This window comes from Anas platyrhynchos, chromosome 1 (assembly GCF_047663525.1).
Source record: "Anas platyrhynchos isolate ZD024472 breed Pekin duck chromosome 1, IASCAAS_PekinDuck_T2T, whole genome shotgun sequence".
NCBI lineage: Eukaryota > Metazoa > Chordata > Aves > Anseriformes > Anatidae > Anas > Anas platyrhynchos.
The window spans coordinates 137,802,116-137,823,054 of NC_092587.1; the positions used below are offsets into that span (position 1 = coordinate 137,802,116).

Genomic DNA, 20,939 nt, shown 5'->3' on the forward strand with positions numbered 1-20,939 from the left:
TTCCTTAAACACCCCCAGGGACGGTGACCCCACCACCTCTTCCAATGCCTGACTGCGCTTTCTGAGAATATCTCCAGATTCCCAACCAGAACCTTCCCAACTCATTCCCTCTTGTCCTATCCAAAGCCAAACCAAACATGCCTTTATCAGGCATTTGTTTTGTTTATGTTTAGTTTACGGAGTGATCTGGAGTAGCTCTGTTCAGCTGTGACTGACAACTGTGTTACAGATGTCTTTGTAGGGTATTTTATGGGGCAAAAATGAAGGATACTGTGGCTTTTTTGGTCACATTTCCTGTTGTTGAGCCAAAGTATGGATGTGTATAATAGCTGCTATTACTTCTGTCTGATTTCTTAAGGTCTAGGCTGTAAGGAACACTTACTGTTCTTACTCACTAAAAAGTCAGTTGTTCGTCATAAGCGGGAAAAATGCAAATTGCCTCAGGGAAAGGAATCTAACACATGAAATAGTGAAATGTGAGTAGCAGTGTTGGAAGCAGGCTGGGGTGATGGGTGACAACAAGCTGTGTGTGACTGTGCAATGTGATATGGTGGCAGAGAGGGCTGCTTGAATTCTCTGCTAGCCACACAGAGATGTATTACAGAGGGAGCAAAACTTTGAAATACCTTAGAGAGTTACATTTACAAAAGAATAAAAAGCCTCCTGCCTCATTAGATACAATTTTCAACTCCAGATGCTACCATAAGAGTGTCTGAATTTCTATAGCTTGGAGGCTGCTATTCCATTTGTTTTTTTTTTTTCTCGGAGGCTGTTGCCATCTTTTCACAAACACGGGTACATATTTGCAGGTAGGTTTTTTTTTTTCATAGCCCTTAGTCAGGCATCAGTTGAAACAAAGTCACTTCTGTGTGGCAGCCAGGCAGCAAATGCTGGTGGTTGGCTTCAGGAGGAGGGCTGTAGTGAAGAGAAAAGCAGAGTGGGGTGGCCCAGTGATCAGACTGTTAATAAAGGGAGAGGAAAGAAACCCTTCCAAGACAAAAAACAAAACCAAAAACTTTGTTGCTGTCTATCCAAATAATTAAAGCTACAGTGAATGTTAAAAAAAAAAAAAGCAAACATTACTCCAAAATTCCTGTTTTCAAGTGTTTTGAGACTGTCTTTGTCATGTGTCATTAGATAATTTGGATTTCAGGCTATTGAATGATTTTTCTGGTTAGCAAAGAATTCTCTGGTGGCGTCGGTCCGTAGGTCAGATCTTTTATTTGCTGATTTTTACTGGTGGGTGTCTTAAATTTCTGACAGCTTGTTTCAGAAGCTAACCAGCTCTTGGCAGTGACCCTGGAGCTTCTGAGAGTAGCTTTATAACTTCTGAGAAACTTAAGATAATGTGTATCAGTGCAAAATGAAAGCATGTTTTCCTAGGTACTTGCAAGGTTGTTGCTTGTACTTAGGAGAAGTCTGGCTCTGAGGTCTGCTGTTGATAAGAATTTGCTGTATAACTTGTTTTGAACACTTGCATAAATATTTTCTATGGCATTTTAATCTCAGACACGAAATATGAAGGTTAAGATGTATTCACACCAAACTAGCTTTAATGGTAACCTTAGTCTTTGTGTAAACACCTGTTAAATATGACTTGTAATTGTGTAATACATGCTGCTAATTAGAAATATGCATGTTAAATACGGAAACATTGAATTTCACTAGGGTTTGAGATTCAGGCTTCTAGTCAGCTCATAGTTGTTAATTGTTCTTGACTTTTCCTGGTAATGTATGTAAGAAAGTTGAACACCACTAAAATTATATCTGTCTCTGATTCTTAGATGTGAATGAATTGAAAGAGTGCCTTCATGTACTAGTGAAGGAACAGCAAACTCTGGCCACGCAAACCGCTACAACAGCTCTTTCAGCTATGAGGCTAAAGCAGAGGCTCGTTATCCTGGAACGATACTTCATTGCATTGAACAGAACAGTTCTTCAGGAGAATGTCAAAGTTAAGTGGAAAAGCAATAGTATTCCTCTGCCTACGGTGGATAAGAAAAGGTAATGACAAGTTGTATGGATAAGTTAATATATTAGCAACATCATAGAAGGGTTATCAACCTGTGTGTGACAGCTTAATGGGATTTCCTTCTCCTCATGAAGCATTACCAGTAAAGACAGTCTTCTTATTTAAGATGGTTTTAGGTGGTGCTATCTACCACAGTTTTTTATCCTTAGCGGATGCTTAGTTATGCTGACTCTGTTCATATTGGCTGTCTTTTATTATAATACACTTCAGTAGATGTTATTCTTTGAGCTATAATCATATTTTCCCAGAGATACTCCTTTTGTTCTACTCTGTTGGATATATGGAAAGGCCTATTTCAGAAATGATGCTGATGGAAATTGCATAGTTCTAATAGCATTATTCTTGTCATTAACATGTATTTCTCATATTTATTTGCTCAGTTATGCATATAAATTTAAAAATGCAAGTACCTAAAAGTTGAGTGTAGTTTTTCTTAGCTTGGGTGAGAAATGTTGTAATCAGACATTTTATCTGAAAATGTTTCAGAAGAACTATCTGAATAAGAAATTATCTAGTTACTTTCTATATCTAGATAGTTTATTGACCTAAGAATAGAAAAAAAGTATTAATCGAGGCATTAAAGAAGCTTGTCAATAGTTAACTAGTCGCTGTTGGACAGAACAAGCAATTTAACCAGTGAAAATTTTATTTTAGATTAGCTCTAGCTTCAAAAATTAAAGAGACAGTAAATAAATATGGTAGATGAGTTATCATCTGTGGGATTGTTCTGATGGGGATGTCTTTCTCTGAATAATCTGTTCTTTGAAGAATATTTTTTTCAGTTCTGATTAAAAAAGAACACAGGTGTGTTTAAGTTATCAGAGTACTTAAAAAGAAAAGCCAGATTAAATTTTCTCTTGCTTGAAAAAGTTTTGAAAGTTCACTTTCATTGTGATGTGAGATTAAAACCAGGTTTCTGATTGTTTGCATAAAAAGCAAAGGTAATAAAAATGTTTGGGAGTCCAGTGCATGTCAACAAAAATTCAAGTTCTCTCTCTTCTGTACACAAACCAATACAGAAGCTGTAAAGAGATTTGTAATATTGACACTTGAGTGAAAAGACAGGCAATGACAAAATGGATGAAATTCGTTATCAGTAATTGAATAGAAGATTTATACAAAATTTAAAATTCTAGGTAATGCAGTCCAAATACACTAGAAGTATGAACAGCCCAGATAAAAATGAGTACACGAAACATCATACATTTTTGTATTTTTAGTATGCAATCATAATTTCACTCTAAGTAATTTAGGAACCTTTCCTATGGCAGTTATGCCAGTCTGGTTTCTTTTTTCTCTGTTAAGCTTTCTGTTGTCATGGATTGAGTTAGCTGGGTTTTAGAGGAGCTGAAGTTGAATTTTGGTTGTCGTTTTGGTGTTGACCACCGTCATTCTCAAGAGGAACTTACAACTATTTATATTAAAAAAAATTAATTGTATCTGCATGCATATAAATAAAGTGGAAAACTGTCAAATACGTATATTACTAATATTCTTTATGATGTCTGTAATTGTTCCATAAACTGTATAGAGATAATGTGAATATGATTTTTTTTAGCCCAAGACCTGTAGGGAAAGGTGTAGAAGGACTTGCACGAGTTGGATCCCGAGCAGCACTTTCGTTTGCATTTGCGTTCCTTCGTAGAGCGTGGAGGTCAGGTAGGTCTATTCTGTAGCATACTGTGTCTATTTTTGATTTCTGAAGACATTTTTTTTCATAAAAGCATGTGCATGTATTAAAGATATAGCTCTATGCAAATACTTATAAATATTTGACTTCCATAATTGTATCTTACTTTTATGTGGTATTATGTCCAACAGTGTTGTTGTTGATCAAAGCCATTGGAGCCAGTCATTGCTATTCAAGCCAGTCCAGCTGCTGTATTGTGCTGGGATACTTTTATGCTTAGCTATACAAACTGGGATTTCACAAAGAGAACGCGTTTTAATGCCAGGTTTCAGAGAAGTTAGATTTATTTTTCAGAAAAGATGTATCGCTATACTACTGCAGCACAGTAGTCTGTCTTCATTCCTCTCAGGCTACGGGATGCAGCTTCCTCCCCACCTGTGTGGAGGATCAGTAGCTGGTAGTAGTCTGTCAAGCACACCAGTTTGGGGAGTGTCCTGGTGATACCTGTGATCTGGGGATTCAGGTAGACTGCAGACTTCCCTATGATGAGGTTCAACTCTGCATACTGGGCCCTCTGTTTCTCTCAGAAAGGAATTGACTACTACAATTACCCATCTGTCTTTCTTATTGGAGTCAGTCTTGAGGCATGGTGCCACTCCTCCTGTGTGTGATCTTGTAGTTGGGCCTTCCACCACACCCTCTCCTACCCCTCGTTCAAGATTGAGGGCCTCAAACCTATTCTGGAGGGGCCCCTGGGGAAGTGAGGTAGGTAGGTGGAGGGGTTGCCTGTGACACTGAACTGGGATTCGCTTCCAACCCTCATCTTCTTTTTGGTCCCCTCCCTCTGCCCAAGAGCGACAGGGCAGGGGCTCCACCACCCTCTGGGGGGCATCCCCCAGTGCCCTTCTCTCTGGTATGCCAAGGAGTTACTCCACCAAGCAGTCTCCAGCTCACACGCTCCTTAGTCTCTCCTTAGTCTCTCCACCTGCTCCTTGAACTCTGTCACCATGGCCAGCACACCTTGCACCTGAGAACAGGCAGTCTCCCCGCTGCCCTCTCCCGGCAGCAGCAGGCTCAGGCATTTCCTGCAGCTTGAGGCCTGAGCAGCCATGTCTCTGGGCAGGCCACAGTCTTTTTGAAGTGAGTTCTCTGCCTAGTGGACACCATGGTAGATTTGTTGTCTCGCAGACTTACCTAAATATTTGTCTCAGTCTGTGCTATTTGTTTAGATTGCAGTTATTTGGCTCTTCGTCCGGGCTAGTTCTTTTCCCAGTTGCCTCAGCAGATGCATAGCGGGACAAGCTGTTTTAAGACTTGCTGCCTTTCCAAATGCATTTTTTTTTGTGAAGCAGATTGTTCTTCAGAAGTCTTGCAGTCAAAATGTTTGTATGAATATTGAGAACTCATGTACATATTAAGTAACTCGTAACAGTGAGATTAAAAAAATAAAAATCCACAAAGTGTTGTATAAAACATCTGTATGCCTTCTGTGAAGGTGTGGGTATAACTAGTATTACTGTGATCCTTAGGTGAAGATGCAGACCTGTGCAGTGAGCTGTTACAGGAGTCACTTGATGCACTACGAGCTCTGCCAGAGGCATCCCTTTTTGATGAAGGGACTGTATCTTCTGTATGGCTGGAAGTTGTGGAAAGAGCTACTAAATTCCTAAGGTCTGTTGTGACTGGGTAAGTTTCTTCTTTAGGGTATTGCTGAAGTATCGTTTACATAGCAAACTTAAATCTCCTACCAACTGATGGCCTGAGCAGAATAGTTTAGAAAAGAAAAACAGTTGTTTTCCATAATGTTATATCAAGCAAACAAATGGTACATAAATTGTTGAAATGACGCTCCTCAAACATGGTTTAATTCCTTTAACTATTTAAGAAGAATCTAAACTTGAGTATTCTGAATTAACCTGTATAGACTTACCCTAAAAATACTATGTTGCTGTTGTAAGCTGTACCCATATGAAGAGTTTTTAGTAATGCAATATATGTGTATGCTTAACTGAGCCTTTCCACTACAGCAATATAATACAGACTGTGCATAGGGGGACAAAATAAAGATACTCACTCTGGACTTGGAGCACTCCCTTACTTTTCCCTGTTATTTAATAACTCTTAAACTTACCCTTTTATGATTGTTAAATTAACTTTTGAATACTGGAACTGCATCCTTATGGTGAATATCATAAAGGATATTTAAATTATACGTGTGAAAAATGTGTTTTTCATGTGAGCATATTTGAGAGCTAAGGAACAGGTAGTGAAGCTTTGGGCAGTTTTAAAGCTTAGTTGTCACTTTAAAAATAACCTTTTGTGGAAGGTGTCAGCTTTTGTTACATGCTTTCATTGCCAATTTCATATTCTGTAAGTTTAGTGGTTCTCGGTGTTTTGTAGATGCTTTTGTTAAGCAAATATCTATTGTTTCCAGTTATTTCTTAGCTAATGGATATTGTTTGATTTTTAAATAGAGACGTGCATGGAGCTCCCAGTACCAAAGGCCCAGGGAACATTCCGTTACAAGACCAGCACTTGGCACTTGCCATATTGCTAGAACTGGCAGTGCAGAGGGGCACGTTAAGGTGAGGAGCATGAACACTGATTTTTAACCACTGCTATTGGTTGGAATGACCAGAGCAGTGCCTGTCTTCAGTTTTCATTAGTTTTGCATAATGGTTGTGGTTCAAAGCATGTGGACCTTTACTGTAATGCAGTGGAGATCAAACTCTCATGTTAACTAGATTGTAAAATCCATTTTTGATATTCTGACATCTGCTTAAAACGTAAAGGTGTGACATCTGGTTAAAGATACAGAAAGTGAGTTGTATGAATAACCTAAAACGGTTTCCCTAAAAACGCTTATTAATGAAAGACATAATCTTCCTCTTTCAGCCAAATGTTGTCTGCAGTTATGTTGTTGCTTCAACTTTGGGATAACGGAACAAGGGAAACGGATAACGAACGATCTGCACAGGGAACAAGTGCACCCCTTCTGCCTTTGTTACAAAGATTTCAGAGTATAATATGTAATAAAGACGTGCCCAATACTGAGGAAGAGATTCAGGTACTTAGACTTGATTTAGTTGGAAGGGGCATTATCTTGGTATCAAACTTTATTTTGCTGACTAAATTAGCTACAGAATTATCCAAACAAAATTTGGATTTACTTTAGCCGTAGTATGATGACACATATACATGCACCACTGTTTGATTTTTTTGTGTGTACATTTGAGTTCCTTGAGGTGGGAGGAGGAATTTCATAGTGTGTTTATAAATAAATGTTGTATTCCAGAGCTAATGCTTTTGTGTTAACTTACAAATGTGACTAGTTAACTTTTCTGTACATTTGGATTGTTTTTATTTAATTTTGTAAGAAGTCAACTAAACTACAACTCTTAGTGAATGTTACTGGGGTTGATAAAAACACAGCAAAGAGTGTTATTACACTTCCTATTCACAATGTGACTTAATTTTCTCAACGTATGTGTTTGGGATTTTCCTTTACTTTAAGAAAAAATATGTGCCTGTTTAAATAAGTTTCTCTTAAACTTGTGCAGATACTCAGCATATCTATAGTGTATTCTGTATCTGTATGTGTAGTGGAATGGAAATATGTTGAATATTCTTCTGACTGCTCTTTTTTCTTTTTTAGCTGCTGACTTATCCTCTGAGTCCAAATGAAAGTTTTCTAAGGTATCTGACTTTACCACAGGACAATGAGCTAGCGATTGATCTGAGGCAAACTGCAGTTGTGATCATGGCCCACTTGGATCGTCTAGCCACCCCATGTATGCCTCCACAGTGTAGCTCTCCTACATCTCATAAGGTAGCTATTTGCAGAATCAAGTTTAGTAAGATACATTTCCTAAAAGTGTAACTAGTTTTCAGTTTGGAAGAATAATGACTATTAAGATTGTTTTGTTTTCCTTTTGATTTTCACATGGTAGCTTTGAGTTGCTTAAATTTGTCTTTGGTATCTTGTACGACATTTAGAAATCTTTCAGTCAGCCTTGGAGTACAATTCTGTGGTTTGGGAACAATTCTTTCATATTATTTCATATTATGGCTAATTCTGCCATGTTTTGAACTGTTCCTGTTGTTTATCAGAGAAAATTCTCAAGACCAGACTTACTAAAAGTTGGCTGTCTGGCTTACTTAAAAACCAACAACAGGACAAACCAACAATCAAAAAACCAAAACAAAACAAAAAACAAAGAAACCTTTTTATATGTTAAACTTCCCATCCTGAAAGTCTACGCTTCCTGTAGATATTTATAGCCTATTCAGTAAAAGACTGAATGTGATGCATGCAAGTCTTTATTTTTGATATCCTGCTAATAGACAAGATTTATTGACCATTGGCAGTAATGACTGTCAAAGATGTGAGTATATTTAGCATAGAAACCATAGTTTATTTAGGATTGTATATTTATATATTTATAAATAGTATATTTAGCATAGCTTAAAAAATAATAATAAAAAAATTGCTTCATCTTTTTTAATTAAGTTGCATATTTCAAAACTGTACTTACAGAATTTCTTATTTTCTAGGGATCTTTGCAAGAGGTCATTGCTTGGGGTTTAATAGGTTGGAAATACTATGCTAATGTGAGTGGTCCAATTCAGTGTGAAGGACTTGCCAATCTTGGTGTTGTGCAGATTGCCTGTGCAGAGAAACGTTTTTTAATATTATCTAGGAATGGACGAGTTTATACGCAAGCATACAACAGTGATACACTGGTGAGTTTTTTGCAGATTTTTGAAAATGTGTTCTATATTATTTCATGCAATAGGTCTGCTTTTATAATATCTTGGAAGGGTAGATGAAGACATGCTGATTTTTCTGAGCTTCTTTGTTGTTGTTCTTGAACTTTCAGAAGTTAAACATATCTCATTCATGTAATTTCTGTCAGGCTAGAGGTTATGAGTATAATAATACTTGATTTCATTGCTATTCTGGCCTTGGTAACAGCTGTAGAAATCAGCAGATGTGAAATGAATTTTAGTTCAGTGCAGCATGCTCAAACTGTGTAGTTTCTCAAACAAAACTGTACCGTAAAAAACATTTGTTGCTAAGATTTTGTTTAAGATAAACACTGTTTTCACATATACAGAAGAAGTATAAGGATGAGAACAGAATAATTGCACAGCATCATTTTTGTCAGATTTAAATAGCAATTTGGCTTTTTCTCTACTTATATCTTTATCTCTACTTATATCTTTATATCTTTATATCTCTACTTATATCTACTTATATCTACTTCATTAACTTAATAGATTTGACAGGTTTGATAAGCCTTGGGAAAAGTGTTCCTAGTTATTTTCTGTATAGGCAAGTGATGGAAAACATAAACAATTTTAATAACTCTATTACTTTTGGTTCACAGGGACCACAGCTGGTGCAGAGTTTAGCTTCCAGAAATATCGTGAAGATTGCAGCACATTCGGATGGGCATCACTATCTTGCTTTGTCAGCAAATGGTGAAGTTTTCTCCTGGGGCTGTGGAGATGGTGGCAGACTAGGCCATGGAGATACAGTGTATGTAATAATAATAAAAAAAAAAAGTAACATTTGACAGTGTTCTGAATTCATAGTAGAAACTATTTAGTTGTGTGTACAAACACCCATAAGAAATATTATTGAAATGTAGCATGCTACACTGAGACCGTGCGTAAAAGGTGTAATATACCCCGATCATGATTTATTAATTTATTAAAGGATGCCTGTACTTTTCAATCATTGTCTGACAAATCAGGCAAGTAGGAAACATTATTAATAACCATATTTCTGATACTGTCCGAGCTGGTAGTTGTGACTTGTTCAGCAAGTAAACTGGCTGTTAATGCTGGCATAGTAACTGACTGTTCCTATGTATGTAGTGTTCTCTGTGTTGTCATTGTGGCAAGCAATTCTTGATAATGAAATTGTCATAAAGCCCATTACTTTGGAAGTTAATGTGTTTCTGCAAAATACTGGTGCATGGTCTCCATACCTCAGACAGTCCCAATAACAAGCAAGCTGTTTTTTAAGTAGGCAGCTAAAGATTCGTAACCTCAAATATTCTGTTGCTATACAAAACAATACAAAATATAATGGATAATCCATTTTTAAAAATAATTTGATTTGATAATCTATTAAGTATTTCACGTTTACCGTAAGCATTCCCTATTCAACTCTGTTACCAAACAAATTATGTTCTCTCTGCATATGTTCTCTTTTTAATATTCCTATTTCTGCACTGATGTTGTCTGAAATACTTGTGAGTAGACGGCATAGTAGTAGTTGCACTATTACCAGGCCTTTTGTTTGTGGTTTTATGAATCCATAGTGTATTTTCTCTAGGAACATTGATTCAGATGTCAGTGGGGTCATCTTTACAAATGCGGTCGTGTTGCTTACATCATTCATTTTGCCCTCTGACACCCCTTATTAAACAATAACATTATTGCCCTGCTTTTATGTAGGAGCATTTTTTTTACAGGGGTCCGGTGGAGGGCTATGAAGATGATTAGGGGTCTGGAGGTCCTTTTTTAAGAGGAAAGGCTGAGAGAGCTGGGGCAGGGCAGCCTGAAGAAGAGAAGACAGAGGATCTTAACAGCGTATATAAAAATCTTAAGGAAGTGTGTCAAGACAATGGGGCTGGGCTCTTTTCATTGGAGTCCAGCAACAGGATGAGGAGCAGAGGGCACAAACTGAAACACAGGAAGTTCCTTGTGAATATGCGGAAAAACTGTCTTTACTGGGAGGGTGACAGAGCACTGGCCCTGAGAGGTTGTGAAGTCTCCTCCTCTGGAGATATTCAAAACCTTCCTGGATGCCATGCTGTACAACGTGCTCTAGGTGACCATTCTTGGCAGGGGAGGTTGGACTAGATGTCCATTCCAACCTCAACCATTCTGCAGGAGCGCGTATTGATATATTTTAGGTTGTTTCTTCCCCCTGTGTTGAATTCCTGATAAGCAAGGCAGTTCCTACACAAGGGTTAGAACTGTAAATGCTACATCTGAACAAATAATGTTATAAAAGATAATATTTTTGTAGTAGGCTTAAATATTTCTGAAAACCACTTCATTGATTTAATTGGAAACAGAAATCGTAGTTGTCAGACATCTCTGTTGCTTTGTATGTTGTTGAACAATCTGAATTTTATTTTTGACTTACAACTCTATTTTGATACCTCAGGCTACTAATACGATTTGCAGGTAGAACTGCATCAGTTATTTTCTAACAAATATGGCACACCTTTTATTACCTACTCGTCAGATCGCCCTTTGTGAAATATGTCACCTTCTCTTTAAACAGCCCTCTGGAGGAACCAAAGTTGATATCTGCTCTGTCCGGAAAGCAAGCTGGGAAACATGTTGTTCATATAGCATGTGGAAGCACTTACAGTGCAGCCATTACTGCTGAAGGAGAGCTATATACATGGGGACGAGGAAACTATGGCAGGCTTGGTCATGGTATGTTATTTGACATCTTAAAATCAGTTGTTTCTCAATTAGTTGTTCAATGTTTATCTCAATCTTTTATCCAACCTACCCATAGCTGATTTGAGAAGCATACATTATGAGAGGGATTGTCTCTCAAATCCACCAAGTCTTTGAGCTCTGTAAAAATAGGCATCTGGATGGAGAAGAATCATAGGGAATCTGCATTGTCCCGTTCCCTTCCTTGTGAAGCAAAGACAAGTGGATGAAAATCCACTTTCCTTGTGGGTGAAATCCATATTACATACCTAAGAAACCATATGGGAGCTCAGTCATAATACTCAAATCTGAAAAGAAACAGAACAACCCCCTCCACCCCAAAACAATGAAACACCCAAAACCAACCAAACAAAACCAGAAAAACCCACCAAGCCTTCTTGGTTTTGCTGCTCACGTTATCTACTTTATATTGAAGGTTCCAGTGAAGATCAGACCATCCCAATGCTGGTCACAGGGTTGAAAGGACTCAAAGTTATTGATGTGTCATGTGGAAGTGGAGATGCTCAGACCCTTGCAGTTACTGAAAATGGTTAGTAGCAAAATATAACAGTTAATCTTGACTTTTCTTGCTTTCATTCTAAAGATATGTATTTATATTGCAAATACCATGCTTATTTTTAGTGGCTTTAACTCTTTAAGAACTTGAAGCTGAAATTTCATTTGGGGAAATATATATGTGCATTTATTTTGCATGTTATGTGCACGGATAACATTTCTATGTATATGTATGCAATATACACATTTTGAATGTACATATTTGTATTACCATTTGTTTGATATACATTTAAAATAATGACAAATCTATAATAGATACACAAAACATTAAATATATGTACATCTGTATTTACATTTTATGCATCGTATAATTAAATAAACTCATGTCACAACACTAAGATTTTTGAGTAGGGACGTTGTCTATGTTAAGCCATGGGAATGACAAAGAGAAGCTCTTTATGGAATCCAGCTGGCATCCCTGAGCTAGATGCCCAATGCATGAGATTCAAAACCTGAATTTCAGTGTATGAGGTTAGGCACTAAAGTCATCATTTGGAAATCAGGTATCTCTTGGAAGCGAATTATTCTATTAAAATGTAGCTGGTTATGGTGATATGCACAATTAAAAACCTGAAAGATTTCCTCATACAGGAATTTAAAACTGAGATTTCCTAATTATTTTATTCCTTGGTCCTGTTCTTGCTTATCAGAGTACCTTTGGGAATAGCTTATGAAAGGAAGGAATGTAAGTGCTCTAGAATGTATGACAAAACTTGGATATGCTTACCATTCTTGAACTAATATTAAATGAAGATGCAGAATGACTTCATGATTTCTGATATAGTAGGGCTTAGATTAAGTAGCGAATATCGAAAGCCAGTGATACCAGACAGTGGCAGTTTTCACTTCATTTAGTGAGATGATTTGAGTGACAAGAACTGAAAACAGAGATCAGCTTTCACAGACAATTTGACCATTCAGTGTGGAAATAGTATTGCAAGTTCTTAATAACTAAAGATCAAACTAGAGGCTTGATTTGTGGCGTATTCTCTACTACATATGCTTTTAAGGACTTTTTGCACAGTAATGAATTTTTGTGCATGTTATACATGTATTTCTGTGCTAGTTTGGTCAACATGAGAACTTTACAGATTAAGAACCACTGTTCAGAACTTTCTCATCCTTCATATGTATTTCATGAACTATTGAAAATGCATTAATAATTGATATTCCTAATTTAAAATTTCAAAATTGTGCTAATTATAGAATCTCAGATTTTTAAAAAATTTGCTTATTAGAACAGATAACTTTATTACATGAAAAAGCAGTGCCATATTTCTGTTTTTCTTTCTCTTCTTTTAAAGGCCAAGTGTGGTCTTGGGGTGATGGCGATTATGGAAAGCTAGGAAGGGGAGGCAGTGATGGTTGCAAGACTCCCAAGCTGATAGAAAAACTTCAAGACCTGGACATTGTGAAAGTACGCTGTGGAAGTCAGTTCTCTATTGCTTTGACCAAAGATGGTCAGGTGTACACCTGGGGAAAAGGTGACAATCAGAGACTTGGGCATGGAACGGAAGAGCATGTTCGATATCCCAAACTGCTGGAAGGTTTGAAAGGTAATTAGCTGGAAATACTCAAAAGCTTTTTGTTGTTTTGGGAACCTTTAGCTAGGCAGTGATGATCTCAACTATACGAATGACAATACCATGTACTCTGGTGTCATATTCCGTACTGTTTTCATTGTAAAAGGTAATTGTGCACATTTCCCATCATTTCTGCCTTTTCTGCCTTTAAAATTTCAGCAGACGTAGAGCTACTATGGTAAGATTACTTTAAATGCTGCTTGTCCTAGTGTTCTACTTATTCATACTGTTTTTCTCCTGTTAGGTTTGCAGGAATGCTTATTCAAAGACATGTTTTTGCATTGTCAGGAAAGTATTTTTGACTAGTTTGTAACAGTTACTTCTTCAATGTGATAGAAGCCTGAGGTTCTGGAGGGGTGGATGAGGAGAAAAACTTTCATTTCACTGTCTTTCCTAAAACAGTTGTTCTTATATAAGGAATGCTCTAATAGAAAGTAACTTCTGAACTAAGGAGTATAATGTAACTTTGCAGTCTCAGTTCATGGATGGGGAGATTTTTTAATAACCCTTTCCTGAAAAGCGATCCAAGTGGAAGGGATACAAAATAGAAGCTGTTTGTTTTGAACTTGTAGACTTTCATGTTTCTCTCTTAAGAATCTTTAAATATTTCCTTGATTTTTCTTTTACTGTACTCTTCCAATCCACTAGTAAAGCAAAGGTAAGACTATTGACATCCATAACATGTTTACAGTTAAGTATGAACACAGTTATAGTTAAGTATAAGCACAGTTTTCTTTCCTTCTGATATTTTTCTCTGTTAATAATTATAGTCTGATATTTTACTTTTTTACTCAGGAAAAAAAGTGATAGATGTGGCAGCTGGATCCACACATTGCTTGGCACTGACCGAAGATAGTGAAGTGCATAGCTGGGGGAGCAATGATCAGTGTCAACATTTTGACACTTTGCGGATCACCAAACCAGAGCCTACAGCTCTCCCAGGATTGGACACAAAGCATATTGTTGGAATTGCCTGTGGGCCTGCTCAGGTGAGTTTTTAATCTTTGAATTGTTAACTGCAGTTAGTCTCTATATAAGACTAGTTCTGTACACTAATCGCAGTCCCTTTTTTCTGTGCTTGTATGAATTCTTTTATTCCTTATTCTGAACAGATGAAGGCTTGGAAAAAAAAACAAATTTCATGCAATTGTTCTGCCAAAAAGAGATGACTAGCTTTCCCTCTGAGTATTCTGAGTAGCTATATCCTCCCCACTTGTGGAGCAGTTGAAGGGTTGTTTAGCTGAATGTTTACTGCAGCAAAGATAGTGAGGTATCTGGATTGGCATAAACAGCACTTTGGAAGATGTGATAATGAAGTTATTTTCTGGGATTGGTAGGGTTTTGTGTATGTTTACAGGAATGCAGGCAGAGAGTTCTCTTTTGCAGATGTGCAGATACTGCTGAAACCCATTGAATTTTGCATTTTTTTTCTGTTTATAGAGTTTTGCTTGGTCATCATGTTCCGAGTGGTCAATAGGCTTGCGTGTGCCTTTTGTGGTGGATGTTTGCCCCATGACCTTTGAGCAGCTGGACCTTCTACTGAGACAAGTGACAGAGGGAATGGATGGCTCTTCTGACTGGCCTCCTCCTCAGGAAAAGGAGTGTATGGCTGTGGCAACGTTAAACCTTCTAAGACTTCAGGTACCCTAAGTTTCTTACGCATTGAGTAGTTAGTGAGATAAATGTTTCAGTAAATTGCTTGGATTAAAATAATGGACTTAGGGTGTTTAAAAACATTTTAGTTGATAAGAAAGTGAAATAGGTAGAATATCACTTCCTACTCCCTGAAATTTTGCAGCTAATGGTTGTTTAAAGCTCTTTTCTTCTCTTGACTGTATTTGAATGTCATTAAATATGTAAATGGTGTAGGCCTTGCATACTCAGTCACTCAGTAAATCCATGCTCCTAGGGATTGTAAGCATTTCTAAGAATTTTAAACAGCATTTCCAAGAGTGTGTCTTCTTCAGACTATATCTGACACATGGTGAAGATATATTGCTTTACCTAGCATAATATAGGGGTGTAGAAACAGTTTCTTATTCTTTAGGATAATTGAGAATTTTAGTTGAGAATTTCAGAGGATATGTTAGTAAGTTAGTTGATAATATTTGACTGTTAATTTAAATTCAGTTTATTTCAGCAAGCCAGCATTTTCCTTTAATTTTTACAAATTTACAGATAAATAGTTTATATGTAGGTCAGTGAATTTAGTTGCTCTAGGACTGCCTTTTTTTTTTTTTTTTTTCAATTTTATATGTTCTTTTAATTAAAATTTCCCATTTTTTTCCCTCTTTCTTGTCTTTCAGCTTCATGCTGCCATTAGTCATCAGGTGGATCCCGAATGTCTTGGCTTAGGTTTGGGCGGTATGCTGCTCAATAGCCTGAAGCAGACAGTCGTGACGTTAGCAAGCAACGCTGGTGTTCTTAACACAGTGCAGTCGGCCGCGCAAGCAGTGCTGCAGAGTGGGTGGTCTGTGTTGCTGCCAACAGCAGAGGAGCGGGCTAGGGCTCTGTCGGCGCTCTTGCCCAGTGCAGGTTGGTTCTATGATGAAACAACTCTTCAGTGCTTGCGTTTCTAGTTCATTAATAGTTTCTTTCTATTTTTAGTTTCAGGAAATGAGATGAACGTAAGTCCAGGCCGTAGATTTATGATTGACCTCTTGGTGGGCAGCTTGATGGCTGATGGAGGCTTAGAGTCTGCACTAAATGCTGCTATTACTGCAGAAATTCAGGTACGTTTTAACAGCTTTGCAGTTCTATATAAACAGAGGAAGGAGATGTATCAAGTGTCTTCTGAAGTTTGTGGAGCGATGTTATCCTCTGTTGACCTGAAACTTGAAGCCTCAGCTGGTGTTTGTATGGAAGTATGAATCATGTTCTCCTTTTTAGACAAGTGTTTCTTATTGTTGCCTGGAGTAATGACTTTAGCAACTGTAACAAATGTTTTTATAAAGCTCTGTAATAGCATAATTTTACAAACTGCTTTGTAACTTTCTGTGGGATTCTTAAATACTTCACTTCCCTGATTACACCCACACTTTTCCAGCAGAAATTTCATCTGTTTTACTTAGAATTCATTCATCTTGAATTCCTTTGCAACATCCCAAATTTCTGTAGGCTTTGGTTTCAGACTGGTTCAAATGTTCATCACAGAGGATAAAAAACATTTTGTATATATTGCCTTCTTCAATACCCTCAGAGGTACAACATCCTCTTTACAGACTATTTGAAATTACTGTATTTATGTATGGCTGAGAAAGCACTAATGTGCTTTTTCCTTGTGTACTTTAATTCTTCCTAATGTATTTTCTTTTTGGTTACTCTCCACTGTTGGTATATTGTGAAGTATTTGATACAGAGGAAATAGTTAATGTATTAAGTTTTGCTTTATGCATTAGTGTTTGTAATTAGTATTTTTTGTTGCATTTAAAGACGTGCAAGATGTATTCTCAGCCAACTCTACTATGGTATGTCTACATTATAGTGTAGGTCTGAGATGCCTGAGCTGGCTTTAGATACGTGCTGAAAGTGATCTACTTGACTGCATACAGCACTGCAAAGGGTAACTTCAGTTCCCTAAAAACAAGGTGAATTAGTCATAGAGAACTCCTATGGAGTCTATAGTTCCGTAGCAAATCAAACCCAGCTTTACAGTGGACTGGATTAATTACTTTTATAAATACAGAGTAAACACACCTTCTCTTGTAAACCGTGCAGTAGTTTTTGCCATGTTAAAGCAAACAGAACAGAAATAAACGTGGTTTGGTGGAAGCAGAATTTGGAGTTTGTCTTGCTTTGTTTCTCCCTCTGCCCTTTCTTTGTACATTATAATTATTAAAAAAATAAACAAATCCCACATAGTCCTTTTGGAATATACAGTATATATTTCTATATAGATAAAAGTAACTATTTTGTTTTCATGAAAACTTATTTTACTTTAGCAAAATATTTCATCATGACATTGGAAGTCTGTGCATTTTCTTAAACTTGTTCTGCATTTTTAGGATATTGAAGCAAAAAAAGAGGCACAGAAAGAAAAAGAAATTGATGAGCAAGAAGCAAACGCATCAACGCTTCATAGGAGTAGAACTCCATTGGACAAAGACCTTATTAATACTGGAATCTATGAATCTGCAGGAAAACAAAGTTTACCATTAGTTCAGTTAATTCAGCAGTTACTAAGGTAATTACATCAAATTTCATTTATTTTTGCATGGAAAATATGTTAGAGAAATATTTTACAAACTAGTCAAATACAGGATAGCTAATTTTAGTTAGCAAATGCAGTCTTCATTCTAGAATTCTAGCTCCACAGAATTCAAAGCATTGAACATTTTTCTGGTTTGTATTTACCTCTGCCATTTTATGTGGGTAAGAAGTAAAGTTTTCTGGTTAATTACCTGATTTTAGGAAGATTTATTACTTTAGTAGGAACGTCAGCACAAATTTATTTAGAACTAAATGTTCTGCATCAGGGAGACCAATACTCTTTAAGTGGGGAAGACACCTGAATTTTAGATTCTTGACACTGAGAAAGCTGTGAATACGTGATTAATAAGGTGCTGAGAACAAAGCTTCTTTATGCCAGCTACAACAGTTTAACGTGTGGTAGGAAGAAATGATGAGCTTACTAAGAAACTTAATGTGCTTTTTCAATTAAGTGTGATGCTTACCATGTAATATAATCAGTACTGAGAGTCTTCTGAACTAGATATTGTCATGACTGTTAAAATAGTCAGGTTATGTTTTTGTAGTGAGTGATGACAAAGATTGGTGTATTTTAAATACCTCCACAAAGGAAGCCTGACTTTTTGGGTACTATGGTGCAAACAAAGTAACAACATCCTACAAGGAAACTTTGCATAGGTTTGTGAGAAGTTCCAGTAGAAGCTTAACTTGTGTTTCTTTGGCCTGTCTTCACTGTGAACTCTTTTAAATTCTTTACAATATTTGTATACCAATTAGGAACATCGCTTCACAGACGATAGCCAAACTAAAAGATGTCTCTCGTCGCATTTCTTCTTGCATGGACCATGAGCTTTATAGCAAAGAGAGATCTGCTTCTCTGGACCTGTTGCTCCGTTTTCAGCGTCTACTTGTTAGTAAACTTTATCCAGGAGATTGTGTTGGGCAGGTCCCTAATACATACAGTAAGTCATCTTAAAAAATAGGTTCCCCCTGCCCTTCTGTATCACATCTTTTGCAGGATTGTAGTTTCATGTTTTAATATATCTTCTTTCATTTGTCAGTTTGGCTGTTGACTTCTGAGAAGTGTTTCGAAGTAGTTTCTTTAAATTGCTTTCTATAAAAGAAAATGTCTCTTTGGAAGGCAGTAGGATCTAGATCATACAGTTTTAAAACTCTTAAGAGTTTTGGAAAAATATTTCTTTATTCAATGTTAATACTGAGTGCCTATTTCAGAAGAGTTTGTCAGCTTTTGAAGACTTTCTTAAGCATGACTGTGATGGTTTTCTGTGCTTTTCCTGCTTTTTATACAGGTCCCGACCTCTTAGGTGTTGGCTCTTTACTGAAGAAATACACTGCTCTTCTGTGCACGCACATCAGTGATATACTTCCTGTGGCAACCAGCATCGCTTCTGCTAGTCATAGGCATTTTGCAGAGGTATCTCATGTTGTGGATGGAGATTTAACAGGTGGGTTTTTATTAATTGTCCCCCTGTCATTCCCTTCCACAAACTAATAAAATGTTCTTGGAAGTGTTAAATGAGTAAAAAAAAATCTACTTAATATTTCGGTTGGTGTGAGAGAGAGGGGATTTGATGTTGAAGTTGATGTGGAGAAGAAAAGACCTTTGTACTGAAGAAGTAATTGAAAGTAGAATGTGTTGCTTGGTGATTTACTTCTGTGAAGCTATTACCCCAAGTCTTTAATTAAATCTGAATATTGGCTCTGTTTTTTTTTTTTTTTTTTTTTGTGTTTTAGGCATTCTTCTTCCAGAACTGGTGGTTTCTATAGTGCTGCTACTCAGTAAAAACGCTGGATTAATGCAGGAAGCTGGTGCTATCCCTCTGCTGGCTGGCTTGCTAGAACATCTAGATAGGTTTAACCATTTAGCCCCTGGGAAGGAGAGAGATGACAATGAGGATCTAGCATGGCCAGGAATAATGGGTATGTGCCTGAAGCATCTGTACCAACTTATTTATATTTTCATGAAGTATCTATGTAAAAACGATGACTATTCACATGAACAATTCTTGGGAAGGGAATTGTGTTTTACAGGACAAATTTTTATTAACCAGTTCATTTTTTCATTAACCAGTATTTCTGCTAGTAAATTCTTAAGGAAGTTGCTTGTAAAGGTAGGATTAAGCAGAGTATAAATGCATCTCTTCAGAGAAGTAGTCCACTTTATGTAGCATTTTGCATAAATTGCAACATCCGTTTCATTTTTCTATTTTGAGTGTTTAAAGTTACAGTGAATACACGAGTACTACTTCTATGCATTTTGTTATTAATTCTGTTGGCATTTCATAACAGTCTGGGGTGAGAAGAGACGCAGAAAACATGCATTTCTAACTGAGCTTTTTACCGGTGGAGGGAGGAATGAAACACATGGTCAGCATAACCAAACAGAGTGAAATGTCACACTGATAGTGTGTTGGGGAGAGCAAAAGCTATATGAAAATTCAGTTAGTGGTCTAAAAGAACAAAGTGAGATGGAGATGCCCATGTGAAAACCTTACTTTGATCTTTCTTGCCTAAATGAAATTACATTTATTTTGAAATAGTGTATTGATATGTAGATTGGAAGACTTTCCGCATGTGTAAGTAACTGCCTCTTTAAATAAAAACGTGGACTTAAACTGAAATTAAATAAAAATCCAATGTCTTGCAGGCAATCATCTAGTAAAACTGAAGTAATTTTAAGGGAGAACCAAAAAGCAGTAGTCTGCTAGAATAGTTGTACTGCTCCACCTCCAAACAAAACAGCTGTGTAGTTGGGTAATGTCAGGTCTATTGCAAGGTGACATTGAAGATTACTGCATAAAAGAATGCAGCATTTAGACAATGGAATTGCATGCTGTGTATAGAGGGACACATCGATACTGAAATCAATTTTGACTTCTAAGCATGTCAAAAGGCAAAGAACCTTTGAATAGAAGTAAAGAATTCGGTTATGTGACTGTTAAAAGGATGTCCAGAGAAACTTTGCTTTCTCTATTTCTGTTAATAAATTCTCTATTCTATTTTATACCTGTAGGTTCATTTTTTACTGGCCAGAGTTGCAGAAATAATGAGGAGGTGACGCTTATACGTAAAGCCGATCTAGAGAACCACAACAAAGATGGAGGATTTTGGACAGTAATCGATGGGAAAGTGTATGATATAAAGGACTTTCAGACACAGTCTTTAACTGGCAATAGTATACTTGGTGAGAATTAGCATCTGAATTAAAGGCACAAATTACTTCTGTTTAAAAATAGATGGAATAAACAGGCTTTTAGATGCTATTCTGACTACCTCATTCTCTCATTAGCTCAGTTTGCAGGTGAGGACCCAGTTGTTGCTTTGGAAGCTGCTTTGCAGTTTGAAGACACCAGGGAGTCAATGCATGCCTTCTGTGTTGGCCAGTATATGGAGGTAAAAATGTTATAATAGATGCACGCTCTCTAAAGTAAAGTACTGC

General features: G+C 36.9%; 1 protein-coding gene across 4 annotated transcripts in view; it reads left to right on the forward strand.

Moving 5' to 3' along the window:
* Positions 1–20,939, forward strand: part of HERC2 (HECT and RLD domain containing E3 ubiquitin protein ligase 2) — a 108,030-nt gene that overhangs the window by 24,003 nt on the left and 63,088 nt on the right. For 3 of the 4 annotated variants that reach the window (XM_038173178.2, XM_027446869.3, XM_038173180.2), the window contains exons 5-25: positions 1,785–2,004; positions 3,591–3,691; positions 5,192–5,348; positions 6,137–6,247; positions 6,558–6,729; positions 7,318–7,491; positions 8,217–8,405; positions 9,053–9,204; positions 10,969–11,126; positions 11,569–11,682; positions 13,013–13,264; positions 14,087–14,280; positions 14,732–14,932; positions 15,598–15,826; positions 15,899–16,023; positions 17,296–17,474; positions 18,257–18,441; positions 18,790–18,945; positions 19,235–19,420; positions 20,514–20,684; positions 20,790–20,893. In XM_038173178.2, the coding sequence (XP_038029106.1) occupies positions 1,785–2,004; positions 3,591–3,691; positions 5,192–5,348; positions 6,137–6,247; positions 6,558–6,729; positions 7,318–7,491; positions 8,217–8,405; positions 9,053–9,204; positions 10,969–11,126; positions 11,569–11,682; positions 13,013–13,264; positions 14,087–14,280; positions 14,732–14,932; positions 15,598–15,826; positions 15,899–16,023; positions 17,296–17,474; positions 18,257–18,441; positions 18,790–18,945; positions 19,235–19,420; positions 20,514–20,684; positions 20,790–20,893 (3,530 nt within the window). The remainder of the gene's footprint in view (positions 1–1,784; positions 2,005–3,590; positions 3,692–5,191; positions 5,349–6,136; positions 6,248–6,557; positions 6,730–7,317; positions 7,492–8,216; positions 8,406–9,052; positions 9,205–10,968; positions 11,127–11,568; positions 11,683–13,012; positions 13,265–14,086; positions 14,281–14,731; positions 14,933–15,597; positions 15,827–15,898; positions 16,024–17,295; positions 17,475–18,256; positions 18,442–18,789; positions 18,946–19,234; positions 19,421–20,513; positions 20,685–20,789; positions 20,894–20,939) is intronic. The other variant, XM_038173179.2, reaches the window with a different exon arrangement.